A 12905-nucleotide genomic window follows, 5' to 3' on the forward strand; every position below is an offset into this window, starting at 1 on the left:
CAATCAAATAAGCACTGTGGAGTTTCAGTTGTAATGGGAGCAAGGATAAAACCACCAATTATATGGTAAAAATGAATTTCAGTTCAAACCATTACCCTGAGAATAAGAAGTTTCATACTTTCACTAATATAGGCAACAAAATATTGTTTTATTGTGCCGATTACAACTGCAATCTTAACTAAGACCAATAAATGTTACATAGGCCTATATACACTAATATTGTTCAAATGAGTGCAGGGAAGGCTGGGAAACATGGTGGTTCCACTGCACTTACGAATGGCACCTCACTCGGGTGCTGCCCTATTGGATTTCAAAACTGCCTTGAAAACATATTTTACGAAGACCTCACATGCTTATTTTAGTTCGCATGCCGCTTTCATGTTTCACATTATGTTGACGAAATTTCAATCTTTTGAATGGTACTACTATATGCTCAAATATGTAGGCTAATTAGGTATATTCTTGTTTCACCAATTAAATATCAAGTGAATAAGGCTAATCCACGCGATGAAGATGGAATACTGCAGTGTTTCCCCCTATTTCGAAAGGAAAGTAAAGGTCCTGAGGTGTTGCTTCCACGACCGTCGACTTGTCACTGGCGTCCATCTCCGGTGTCAGGAAGTGTTAAAGCACTTTTTCTGAAAGTTGGGTTAACGAGGCGGCAAGACTGGCCCAGGTAGTCCACTTGGTTGTTTGTATGGAGTTTTTACGTTGCATGGAAACAGTGGTTACCTAGGCTATTCAACAACGGGACCTAATGCTTTGCATGACTTCCAAACCACGTCGAGAGTGAACTTCTATCACCAGAAATACACATCTCTCACACCTCATTGGAAGGGCCGGGCAGGCCAAGACCATACCGACCACGCCACTGAGGCGCTACTCGGCCTAGGTAATCAGTTGAAATATACCTTAGGTAGGTATAAAATGGGATACCGGTAAATGGCCACGTACCGTAGAGAAGATATCTTACAGGCTACTGACCACAGTGATCTGACGGTAATTTTACTTGGGTTTTCTTCCACTATTTAACTAAAAAAAAAAAAAAAATACTCATTTACTATCATTAGGACACCTTGGCGACATGGGGCAAGAAAGACTTACCGGAGGGGCAAGTGAATCTAAGAGCATCCTTGACACCGACACTCCTCGTTCTCAGAATTCCGAGGAGGCAACGCAATGATCTACTCGTTTGCATCACTGTTGTCGCTTTAATTATTACATATAAGGGTCAATAATTGAATTAAGTATGGAAATACTTATAAAAATCTTAAATTATGCGCATTTCAAACGACTTTAAGACAGGCGGTACGGTCAGAGGAATCAGCTGCTGAGCTGCGGCCAGTTGTGTAAACATTGAAGGTAAAAAAAATAGATCCACATATTCAACATATGAACGAGCTTCTTACACCGCCATCTTGGAAAGAACCGCTGACTGAACATCGTCTTCATCGCCAAGTGATAAAAAGTACATTCCTCTATGTGTTTAGTGATGTCTGACAATGCTATATCATACCTATGTCTTTAATACTAGTTTTGAAAGCTCACATAATCAAGTTTCAGCCATGGTATACTTCATGCTTATTGTATCCCAGCATTATGACTGCAACCTTGAGACAATCATTATTTTGACAGGCAGGCAGATGATATTCTAATTGTCAATTACCCCAATTGTTAGTTGTATGTTGTAGCCTACAACTGTAAGCTGTCGTCATAAAGTGTAACTTCAAAATAAAATTTAAGATAATTGTTGGTTACATATGAAAAAAAAAAAATAATAGTGACTAGTAATTCATGCTCTGCACATTTTACTACACTGAACACCAAAGAATTTCGTGTTGACTTGAGGGTGGAAATGGGCCATATACGAATCAGAGTTAATAATAACAGGTAAAAAGCAAAGCCTCCAGCTAAATTAGGAAGTGATACCCTGGTTAAGTTAGGTTAAACTGCAACCCTTTCATACATGATTCGGGGATGGCCAGTAAGATGGAACACCCTAGAATAAGGTACATTAGCATGGATTTGATGAGGGTATCTTGTCAGAATCTTGGAGGTGAGGGGTGATGTTAAAATTATCTCCAGAGGAAGGAAACAGAACTCGTCCTGTAATTTCAAACTCATCTTTACAGATTATATTAAAGGTAAATATTAAATTGCTCCTGTGATGCGTCTTATAAAAATTTGAATGTCACTCAAAACTAAAGTAAATGAAACTTCTGGATTTAAAGCTCACTGCCTTTACCTCGCTACTGAAACAGAACGGGCAATGGCAAAATATACAATACACTCTGAGCAATGGCATAATATAAAACATTCCAAACTTGTATAATATATAGCTATTCAGAGAAGCACGGCCCTCACTTTTGAAGATAAATAAGCTAACGCTTAACGGCTGCTTCCACGTTTCCCACATGTTACACATTATCATCCAGAATCAGTGAAAATAAATCGACTGTAATTTGTAAGACTAGACAAACATATGTGTCCATGGACAAACAAGAGAATAAATTCCATGCCAGGCAGCTTGTTATACAGACTCAAGATGAACACATTAATCAAATTTTACGACCCTGCATCTAGTGCAGCAGAATAAAAGGAGAAAAAACGAAGTGACTGCTAAGTAGACAAAACACATTTATGTTTTTGAAGAATTATACAAAAGAGAAACACTAAAAAGGGCTGCTCAGTATATAATAGAGTATTGGAATAAAAATGTTACCAATAGTGTTGAAGAAAATGTTAAGAGGATCACAAGACTATGGCAGCAAATATCTTCGTTTATATTCATGAAACACTATGAAGTGTGGATGACAAGCACCTTTTCGCTCAAAGATGTGCTGAAATAATGACGAAAATAATGTTGGTTTCGTTCAAATTGAATTTCTGCTTTAAACTCTTTCAATGGGACTTGTTTCTTTTAATTTGCCTTTATTACCACTTAAGTGTTTGTTACCTGTAAAACAATAACGACATATGATCCAAAACGTGGTTGGTTCTGAAATGGATTGTTTGTATAACAAATAAACAAATGATTATACATACATACATACATACATACATACATACATACATACATACATACATACATACATACATACATACATACATACATACATACATACATACATACATACATACATACATACATACATACATACATACATACATATGAGACAGAGGTGAGGGAAGACGGTTAAAAAAGTTGAAGATATAATTACAGACTCCAAGAGCCTGTGGTGGAAAGAGGTCTGCTCAAAACTTGAGTAGGTAAGTAGAGTGCTTTTTGACGAATAATGATCCCATGCAGATAATTGAGAACAACGATTTAACGAATTAAGTCTGTAAAACTGGTCTAATGTTGGGAAAAAGTACCGGGCAGATGGTGTGGAAGAGGTTTTGGAGCTACTACACGCACGAAAGAGGAGATTTCTGGGGTTCTACTTAATGCCCTGCTAAGACTTGCATAGGTTTCTAAGTGAAATGGCTGCTGAAATGGAAATTGCTGCATAGGTCAGGTCCATCCTCAATTCAGCAGTTAACGGACAATTAGTTGCAATGGCTGAATGCTTTTTTGTAATATATAGATATATTATATATAATGTAACTATAATATAACATATATATTATCTATCTAATTATAAATTATATATATTATTATATATATAATTATATAATATATATCTATATATATATATATATATATATAGACACTATGATATGCGAGGAATGATTATTTTTAACCAATTTACTTCATTTTTTTAACTAACGTACTTTTTAACTGAAAACAGATAATCTGAGTGGATGGTTGCATTTCGTGTTATCTTCAAACCATTCGTATCTCGTATTCATTAGAAAATGCACGAGAAATATATTGGACATCTCACCAGGTGAGGGAGATTCATTGTTTTGCAACATTAGCAATCTTGACGGACAGTGACGTAAGGGCAATACTTGAGAACAAATCCGGGTGTTGATGGACTGAGCTATTATTTGTATGCTTTTTCTCTCTCTTTCCGTAATTTGTACGAAAAGGTATCGTATAATATTTGAAATTACAATTACGCACAATGATAAATACATAGAATTAGAAGTGCAAATAGGAAGAAATAAGGATGTGTTCGGGTGGTATTTAAGTGCTACTTGAGGGTAAATGAACGAGTGGGTTTAAGTGGTTAAATATCACATTTCTTTTACTATTAATTTAACAGAAGTTCGTTTTTAACTATATATACTAAATTTACGAATGTATAAGGTGATATCGGTTTTCTGGCCCAGAGTGTGAATAACAGCCAAAGGCTATCTTTAGAAGTTACCAAAGCGTAAGGTGGAAACAGACGAGTGGTTCTCAAGTAGGTAGTCTGAGAATGAGCGAGATCAACTTTCCTCTCCCGGCCTAAGGCTAATAATCCTACTCAGCCTCTTTGGGCCACAAGGTGTGCGCGAGTTCCCTCCTCCTCACACCTGTCTCACTTGACGAAGCTTTCACAGGGCCCGTCACACCTTACCTGTCCCGTTACTATAGGTCTCTGCCGGTAGGCTTTAGCTATTCTTTCGTTACTAACTTGACAGTTTGACAGGTCAGGCCAAGTTTGACAGATGTGGGGTACCTAGTATATGTAGAGTATAAGGAGACGTGGGTAAACACTGGTAATTTCGTCTCCTAGCGAAAATTCAACAGAAAAATAAGTTACTCTAGCTACTACTAGTAAGTGCTTATAAACCACCCCATTAGTAAGTAGGCTAACTTACTACAACTAGGTACCTAGGTATACTAGGTAGTAGGTAGTAGCTTGCCTAAACCTAGGTAAGTACCTATCTTACCCATATTTAGGCTACATCAGTTTGCCCATCAACAATTTTTCTACAGAAGATACCTAGCTACTACTAATTGTTTCTTAGTAGAGTTGATAGTATGAATGATGTCACACAGCACTGCTATCTGTTTCTGATATTCAAGCGTTACTTGGGAAGGTCTAGGGAGGGTGAAGCCCCCTTCTCAGGTCAGGGCATGGCACCCTTGGTGAGGTTAGCAAGGTAAGGTTAGTTAAGTGGCATGCCATTCTTGAAAAGGGTAGGTTTGGTCCAATTTCACTATTGGATTTCTCACACCTACTCGTCTCCCTGCTTTGTAGCCTCCCAGCTCCCAGGAAAGTTGAACCAGGGAATCTGGTAACCTAATTGCTCTCTAGCCCTTGTAGCCTAAGCCAGTCAACATTTAGGTAAGCCTAGGGTATTTCTACAGAAGCAGTACGCACAGACTGCAAGGAATGTAACTGCGGATACGACATCCACCAGAGATTGGGGCGTCCAATGTATTTCGCCGTGTTTAGTACTGGCCCCTGGGGGGTTAATTACAGTCGTCCGAATAAATATTACTTGAAATTCTCGTTCAGTAGGTAAAACTGCATAGAAAAACCGCAACTGCCCTAGTCTAGGCTGCTGTGGATAAGTACCCTAGATCTACCAAGCCTAGTCTGAAGCTAATTTTAGTTAAAAGTATGCTTTAGTGCATGAGTTTTCCATTCTGAGTAGTGTGACACTGTGCATTTGACAAATATGGAGTAGTAATCTGATATAAGAATCTCAGAATGAATCTGGCTACCTAGCCTATATGACTACGTAGTTGAGTTTGGGGGTCTTGCAGAGCACCTTCGGCTGAGTGAGACCTAGAGGGAAATAAAGATAAGCAGTAGCCTAGGCTATATATCTGAAACTTTTCATCATTTTGTCGAAACTTTGAAAGCACTGGTGTTCTGAATGATTCAGATGGAACACCTAACCTATAATATACTATACTTATGATTAATACTGATCGATAGGTCTTGATTCTGTTGTTCTTACATACAAAGTATCAGTTTTAATCACTGTATTGGCATTTCATGTTTTTCAGTAAGTTTTATTAATTGGTACAGACATGTACAAAAAAAAAAAAAAAAAACTAATACTGTACACAATTATGAGTTTTTGGCTTCTTCAGGACAAAATCTTAACACAATAGTGATGCATATGTGAAATAAATTAAATTGTTATTCTTACAGTAGAATCTTTTATTAATAGGTTTTGAGTTGTTTGATATCAGATGGCTAATAAAAGTTTTTTCAGGCCTAACCTAGAAAAGGCTGTCTGATTAATGGTATCAAATAACTAACTTATGTGAAAAGTAAGTGCAAGAAAATAGCTTGGACCTCATAAAAATCAACCATACACTGCATTATTGAACTAATCACACTTCTGTGACCTTTAACTTCAACCAAAGTGTTAAATATTACAGTAGTGCATTACACTATTTGCATGTAAATCAAATAATCCATATGATATTGTATTAATTTTGGCTGTAAAATGTAGAGAGAGACATAGGTAAGCATAACATTTAATTAATAAACACAATCCTAATACCTGCACAACATCATCAATCTTTTACTAAGATCTCAATCTCACTCTTATGCTTTCTGAACTACAGTTTATAAAACCAAATACCACCACAAACCATATTTTTAACTCACCGTATTAAGACTTATAATTACTAGCTGCACTGAAGATGTCTCAAATGAGTACAATAACAAACTCATAATAACAACTGACTTTCAACTCTTGAAAAACTATGACGTTCAATGATCAAAAGTTAGCATAGAAACAAACTTGTAAACATACTATATACTAGTGACCTCTGGTGATTTGAGACTTTGGACAGTGAAATGTCACTTATACAAAAAGATCTAAGGTTACAGCTTTCAGTTTAGAGATATGTGATAATATGGTGATATTGACTCAATGCACATATTTAAAGGATGCTCATGTTCACAAAAGAATTAAACATAAGTGTGAGATATAGGATTATAACCATGGTACTTGAATAGTTGAGTTTGAAGACAATGCATTTGAACTTTGAAATTTTTGTGCTTATGGAAAAAACTTTGAAATTAGTGGTATAGCTAAAAAGATCATCTAATCTCACAGATACTTTTGATACAGGTTTAAACCACAAGGGACACCAAAGTCAATCCACACGATATGAAAGATATTTTGTCAAGTGACTTTTATGTGGAAACAATTTTTTATATCTATTTCGTAGACTGGAACAGTTGAGGAAATTACCTGTTGTATTTAAATTTTTTATATTATGTTTTCCCTTTACGTACTGATGTACAAATAGTAGGTAATAAAAATTGAAGCATATCAATGAATGTAGTGGAAATGAAAAAAAATATATGCAATCATCATTTTCCTATCTTTGACATCAATCCTTACAACTAACAGCTAGCAAGAATTTATTAAAAGGAAAATATGGGAGTGAATTAAAGAAAGAGAAGAATTAAGAATGTATAATAATGAAAAACAAAGAAAAAGGTTTTTTTTATAGAACTGCTCTAAGGTGTGTGTATTAACTGGGACTGATTGTGAAGGGAAGAACACCTGGAGACCTATGTAACACCTGCTATGACTAATCCAAAAACACAGACTCAACAGAAAAGAGGGTTGAGGGAAAATAAAGATTGCATAAATAAATGAATGAATGAGAAGAAATCAATGTGAATACGTAACAGAGAACAAAGGAATGGAGACTGGAATTAATTGTATTTAATGGTATTAAGGGGGGCATTCTTATGAATGTATGAAATAAAAGCAGACCTTAAAATACTTATAAAAGAATATGGTATGTATCTGCTTGCTTTCCCCTATCATATGTACTTAATTTCCTATGTTCTTGTGGACACCGCTACAATTGCCTCATAAGTTTGTGGTTTTGGGAGACTTTCTAGCAAATTTCTGATCTTATTAAATTTAATACAAATTTCATAAGAGTATTCATATAGAGCAGATATCATACAGGCTAAAAATCACATATCAAACAATAGTTTAGAGAGTGAATCTAATCTTTCATTGCCAACTCATGGCTATATAATTTTTCTTTTGCAACTAATTTTTCCTTCTTTTTCAGAAATGGAGGCCCCTGTGGAATCAGACACAGATGATAGTAAAGATGAATCTTTATCATTTAATGCGGATGATTCTGACTTTGAAGTAGACATCAATATTCATTTTCACTGTGAGCACTGTTTCAAACTTAACAAGTGCCGGGAGCCACCAAAGCCTGGATGGAGCTGTGAAGTAGTGTGGTGTCCTAATGACTGCGGTCAGAGGTGGGTCATCATTAACAGACCATACATTGTAACTAAAGTTAAAAGTTTCCAGCTGTATTTGTTATAAATAACAGTACAGTATACGTACTGTAATTCCTGAAACCCCATATCTAGACACTAGCATGGTTTACTAATGAATTAGCAGTTAAAACTGGAGCAAAGTGAAGGTGAAGAAGTTAGACAGGTGGTTAGGAAGGGACCATAGGACAAAGTTATAAAATGCAGAAAGCTGTGCGGCTAAAGCCTGAAGCAGCACCAAAAAGAACAAAGGGAGACACCCTTGTAGACCATACTCCCACATTATCGCCATCTTTTTTCCATTAGATTTAGTACATTGCAGTTTTCTGTTTTACTTTTTCACTGGGCCTTTCTGGCCTTTCTGCTCCCATCCCATTCAGGTTCCATTTTTTTCCATTGAGAGCAAATCCTTGCAGTTCAGGTAAAATATATTTAATTATTAGTCACTCTATCCAGTTCTGCAGATCATTCATCTCCTTTGCTGTGAAACAGTGGAACATTCTGTCTGGTCATTTAAAGTGTGTTGAAGCCAGCAAGTGTGAAAAAGGCCATAATGCAACTTGAAATTTATTCAACTTTGTATTTTTAGGCAACAGTTTAAGTAAACTATATTTTTTTTATTTACAGTATTTCATTAGACGTTTACTAAGGCAGTCGTTCTCATTTCACTTAAGGTCATCCTTTTGTGGAAAGAGGTAAAGGCATTACTGACTTGTTCCTTCTGCAAATTCCGTCCATCATTTTCTTGCCTAGTTGTCTCATGTTTTTTTAAAATGTTCAGATTTAAAATATAAAAGGATTTTCTCTAATGTGGTATGATCACTGCAATATGAAGTATGATTTTATTGCAGTGTCTTACCGAACAATTATACAGCTGTAGGTTCCCTACGAATGGCAGACAATAGATTCAAAACTACCGCGGTGGAGCTGCCATCGCTGATGTAGGTGACGTCATCTCCCTCCACTCGAGGGAGCTCCAGGTACAACTGCCCAGGTAACACAATTCGTTCTCTGCTGGTTTCTGGTGAACATCGGTGGTCGTTGCAGACTTTTTTCTTCATTTGTTGGAAGTATATCTCTCAATATCGGTTCCAAATCGGTGAAGTATTCAATCCGTGTTTGTGGGATTTGAAGCTAGTTAGCTGAATTTCTTTTCTGCAATTTTGTGGTCTTACTATCATGTCGGACTCTAGTCCTTCAGTAGTTAGGTTTTGCGCCGGAGGGTCCAAAACTAGGTTAGTTAAATTAATTTATGATTCGCACACCAAGTGCATTAAGTGTAGGGGTTGTGAGTGCTCAAGAGAGTACTTGTGATGAATGCAAGGATTGGAGTGAACAACAGTGCAAAGTTTTTGTTTCTCACTCGGGGAAGGTAATTAAGGATAGGAAGAGGAAGGCGGCTCTGAGAGCTAAAAGTAAGACTAGTTTAGCTTCTTCTGCTTCTTCTATCGAAGCACCTGCTCCTGTTCCTTCTCCTTCTCCTCTTATTATGTCTCCGATCTTGAGTCCTCCTACTCCTGCTCCTGTAACTCCCTTGCCAACTTCCCGTGGAGTTTCTCCTGACACCATTGCCAGCCTCAAGTCTAAATTTGAAAAGAAATTTGATGTATTAACTAATAAGGTTATGCAGTTAGGTTTATCGGTAAAGTCTTTCATAGAAAAGACTTCTAGTGAAGTGGAAAGTGTCAGTGCAGTGCAATCTGAGGGGGTGGCTGTTTGTCCCGATAGTCCTCCTAGATGAAGGTCCCTGTCCCGCTCCCCCGCCTCGGGGAGAAGACATACCGGAGGTCCAAGGGAGACTGTCGGGGTTTGCCCACAGACAGTCGCTTCCTCCGTCAATCCTGTGGTGCGACAGGAGGGTTCGACTAAACACCATTAGAAAGGTGTGTCATTCTGTAATCAGTTATCGATAGAGTCGAGTGATTCGTCGCCGATTAGATGTCGTAAGTGGCGTGATTGTTCAGCCTCACGTCCGTTGAAGAGAAGTTCGACTGAAGAGGTGTTCTCTCCGCCCCCTGTGAAGAGGAACAGAGAAGTAGATAACCCTCGCCTGTCATTTAGCGTAGCTACATGGACTTCGCCTCGGATTCTCACGACAGCGATAGCCGTCCACGACTCGATTGTGGAACGACCGATTCTGAGTCCGTCGAGATCTTCGACTCGTCAAGCTGTCAAAAGTTTACCTTCGACTTCGCATGCGACAGATAATTCGACTGGCGCGAGACCTTTGGTGTCGATCATGTCGAAGTCCACAAACCCAGTTGCTACGACTTCAACTCAAGAAGACGTGAATTTAGTTCCTTTACGTCGACAACTGCAAGAGCTGATGAACTGGATGAAAGAAAGCAAACAATGTCCGAAGAACAATGAGTCGAATCAAGAACCCTCTCTGTTGCCTATCTCTTCAGATGACGAGGAGGACTTAGAAGCGGACTCTATCCCTCTCTCGTGCTATTCGAAGCTTTTACTCTACCTCCTGGACATGTACCCGGATTACTTTGTAGCAGCCGCTCCCAGGTCGCCTGCTTCCATCTTCCTGATGAAAAGGAAGAATTTCGATCCTCTTCTCCTGAAGCTCGTACTTTCCAAGGCTACTAAACGGTCGCTTCTTGATATATAAGACTGGTTGAAGTTCAAGAGAGAGCTTGGGAAAGCAACTTTCGCCTATCCTCTGTCAAAACTTGTTGAAGAAGAGGTATAGTTCTTCAAACAGGAGAAGCCCCCTCCATGGTAGTGTCTGCCTCCTCCCAGAGGGACTTCTCTGGCCTGGTAGATGCAAATAGGAGGTCCGTGTTTGCAGCAGCTAAAATATTCTTTACATCACCCGAGTTGGACCATTTGGTAAAGAATATCTTCAAGATTTTGGAGATTATGAGCTTCTTGGACTGGACGATCGGAGCCCTCGCTACGAAAATAGAGGAATTCCCTACTCTCCAGGAGGACCTGGCATCGGACTGGCTTGGGGTTTTGTCTTGTGCCGACAAATCAGTTCGGGATGGTTGCGATGAGCTGGCCTCTCTCTTTGCATTCGGGACTCTCAAGAAAGGCAGCCCTGGTGTTCTTTTGTTTCGAGAGGAGTCGCTTCACCTCAGAAGTCCGCCCTTTTGTTTTCTTCTCTTGACAAGAATCATCTGTTCCCTGAAGAAACAGTGGCCAAGACACATTCAGCACTAGAAAAGAAGTCTAGTACTGACTTACTTGCTCAGTCTTCTAAGCGAGTTAAACCCTCGACCGTGACGCCTACCTCCTTGGAATCGCCCTTGCAGAAGAAACCTTTTCGAGGGGCCAGGTCTAGATTGTTCGTCAGGCCTCGATCGAATTTACAACACCCGACCAAGTCCTCGACCAAACCCGACACGAAATTGTCAGGGTGATCCTTCAATCCTTCATGCTCCGGTAGGGGCAGACTGAGCCTCTTTGGGAGGAATGGAGTCGCAGAGGGCAGAGCCCAAGTTCTTGCGTTTGGTTACTCCATTCCTTTCAAAGACACTCCGCCTCTATCCAATGTTCCCATTGCATTACCCGCCTACTCTCAGGCTCGGAGAAGTTTGTAGCCTTAACTCGAGGAATAGAGAGACTCGTGCAGAAGGCTGTCATAGAGGAGATAAGCGACAGACCATCCCCGGGGTTTCACAACCGTCTGTTTGTAGTCCCCAAGTCATCAGGGGGCTGGAGGCCCATACTGGATGTAAGCGCACTGAATTTGTTTGTTCAGAAGACCAAATTCAATATGGAAACGACTCGTTCGGTGTTGGAATCCCTTTACCAAGGGGACTGGATGGTATCCCTGGATATGCAGGACACATACTTCCACATCCTAATTCACCAGGACTCCAGGAAATACCTTCGGTTTGTGTTCATGGGCAAGACCTACCAGTTTCGAGCTCTCTGCTTCGGCCTCTCGACAACACCGCAAGTATTTACACGAGTGCTGACTCCGCTGGGAAAGTGGTTACACCTGCTGGGCATCAGAGTGTCACTCTACCTAGACGACTGGCTTCTCCGCTCCTCTTCAGAAAGTCAGTGTATGAAGGATCTCAAGAGGACTCTTTCATTAACTCACTCGTTAGGTCTTCTTATAAACGAGGAGAAATCTCTTATAAACGAGGAGAAATCTCAGCTAATCCTGACTCAGAGCATTCTCTATTTGGGGATGACTCTGAACTCTTGAGTTTTTCGGGCTTTTCTTTCACCAATGAGAGTCCAGTCGTGTCTGGAAGTAGTACAGGACTTCCTGGACCGCAAGTCCTGTTCCGCCAACCATTAGACCAGTCTGTTAGGGACACTAGCTTCGGTGGAACAGTTTGTCAAACTCGGAAGACTGCACATGAGGCCCCTACGAATCTTCCTGAAGGCATCATTGTGCAGGAAGACTCAACCGGACTCGACAGTATTCTTGATTTCAGACGAAATCAAGGAGGACTTAGCGTGGTGGCTTTCAAACCAAGACTGGTAGAGGGTCTTTCGCTTCGTCCACTCCACCCAACCCTTCAGTTCTTTTCAGACGCCTAACGAACGACAGGTGGGGAGCCCTGTTGGGAAAGGACGGAAGCGTCAGGGGAATGGTCGGAAACTCAACGCTCTCTTCATATCAATGTGAGGGAGCTTTTAGCAGTGTACCTGGGACTTCAGGCGTTCTCTCATCTCGTGAACAGGACAGGTGTAGCAGTTCACGGAGACAATTCCACAGCACTTTCCTACATCAGGAAACAAGAGGGACTCGCTCCTTCACCCTCTACAACC

General features: G+C 39.7%; 1 protein-coding gene and 1 long non-coding RNA gene across 3 annotated transcripts in view; one reads left to right on the forward strand and one right to left on the reverse strand.

Annotated features, from left to right (window-relative positions):
- LOC135206237 (large ribosomal subunit protein mL46-like) overlaps positions 1 to 6603 on the reverse strand; it is a 72318-nt gene extending 65715 nt beyond the window's left edge. Inside the window, exon 1 of one of the 2 annotated variants that reach the window (XM_064237612.1) lies at positions 6507 to 6603. Coding sequence is in view for 1 of the 2 variants with exons in the window: in XM_064237611.1 (XP_064093681.1) it covers positions 1105 to 1198 (94 nt within the window). In the remaining variant the exon portion in view is untranslated. Of the gene's footprint in view, positions 1 to 1104; positions 1356 to 6506 lie in introns of those variants that run through there. The other variant, XM_064237611.1, reaches the window with a different exon arrangement.
- LOC135206239 (uncharacterized) lies at positions 3902 to 8859 on the forward strand. Its single transcript, XR_010312700.1, has 3 exons — positions 3902 to 4035; positions 7943 to 8144; positions 8790 to 8859. It is a non-coding gene; the product is annotated as an uncharacterized LOC135206239 (long non-coding RNA).
- Positions 8860 to 12905: the final 4046 nt, after the last annotated feature.

Source organism: Macrobrachium nipponense, chromosome 29 (genome assembly GCF_015104395.2).
Source record: "Macrobrachium nipponense isolate FS-2020 chromosome 29, ASM1510439v2, whole genome shotgun sequence".
NCBI classification, from domain to species: domain Eukaryota; kingdom Metazoa; phylum Arthropoda; class Malacostraca; order Decapoda; family Palaemonidae; genus Macrobrachium; species Macrobrachium nipponense.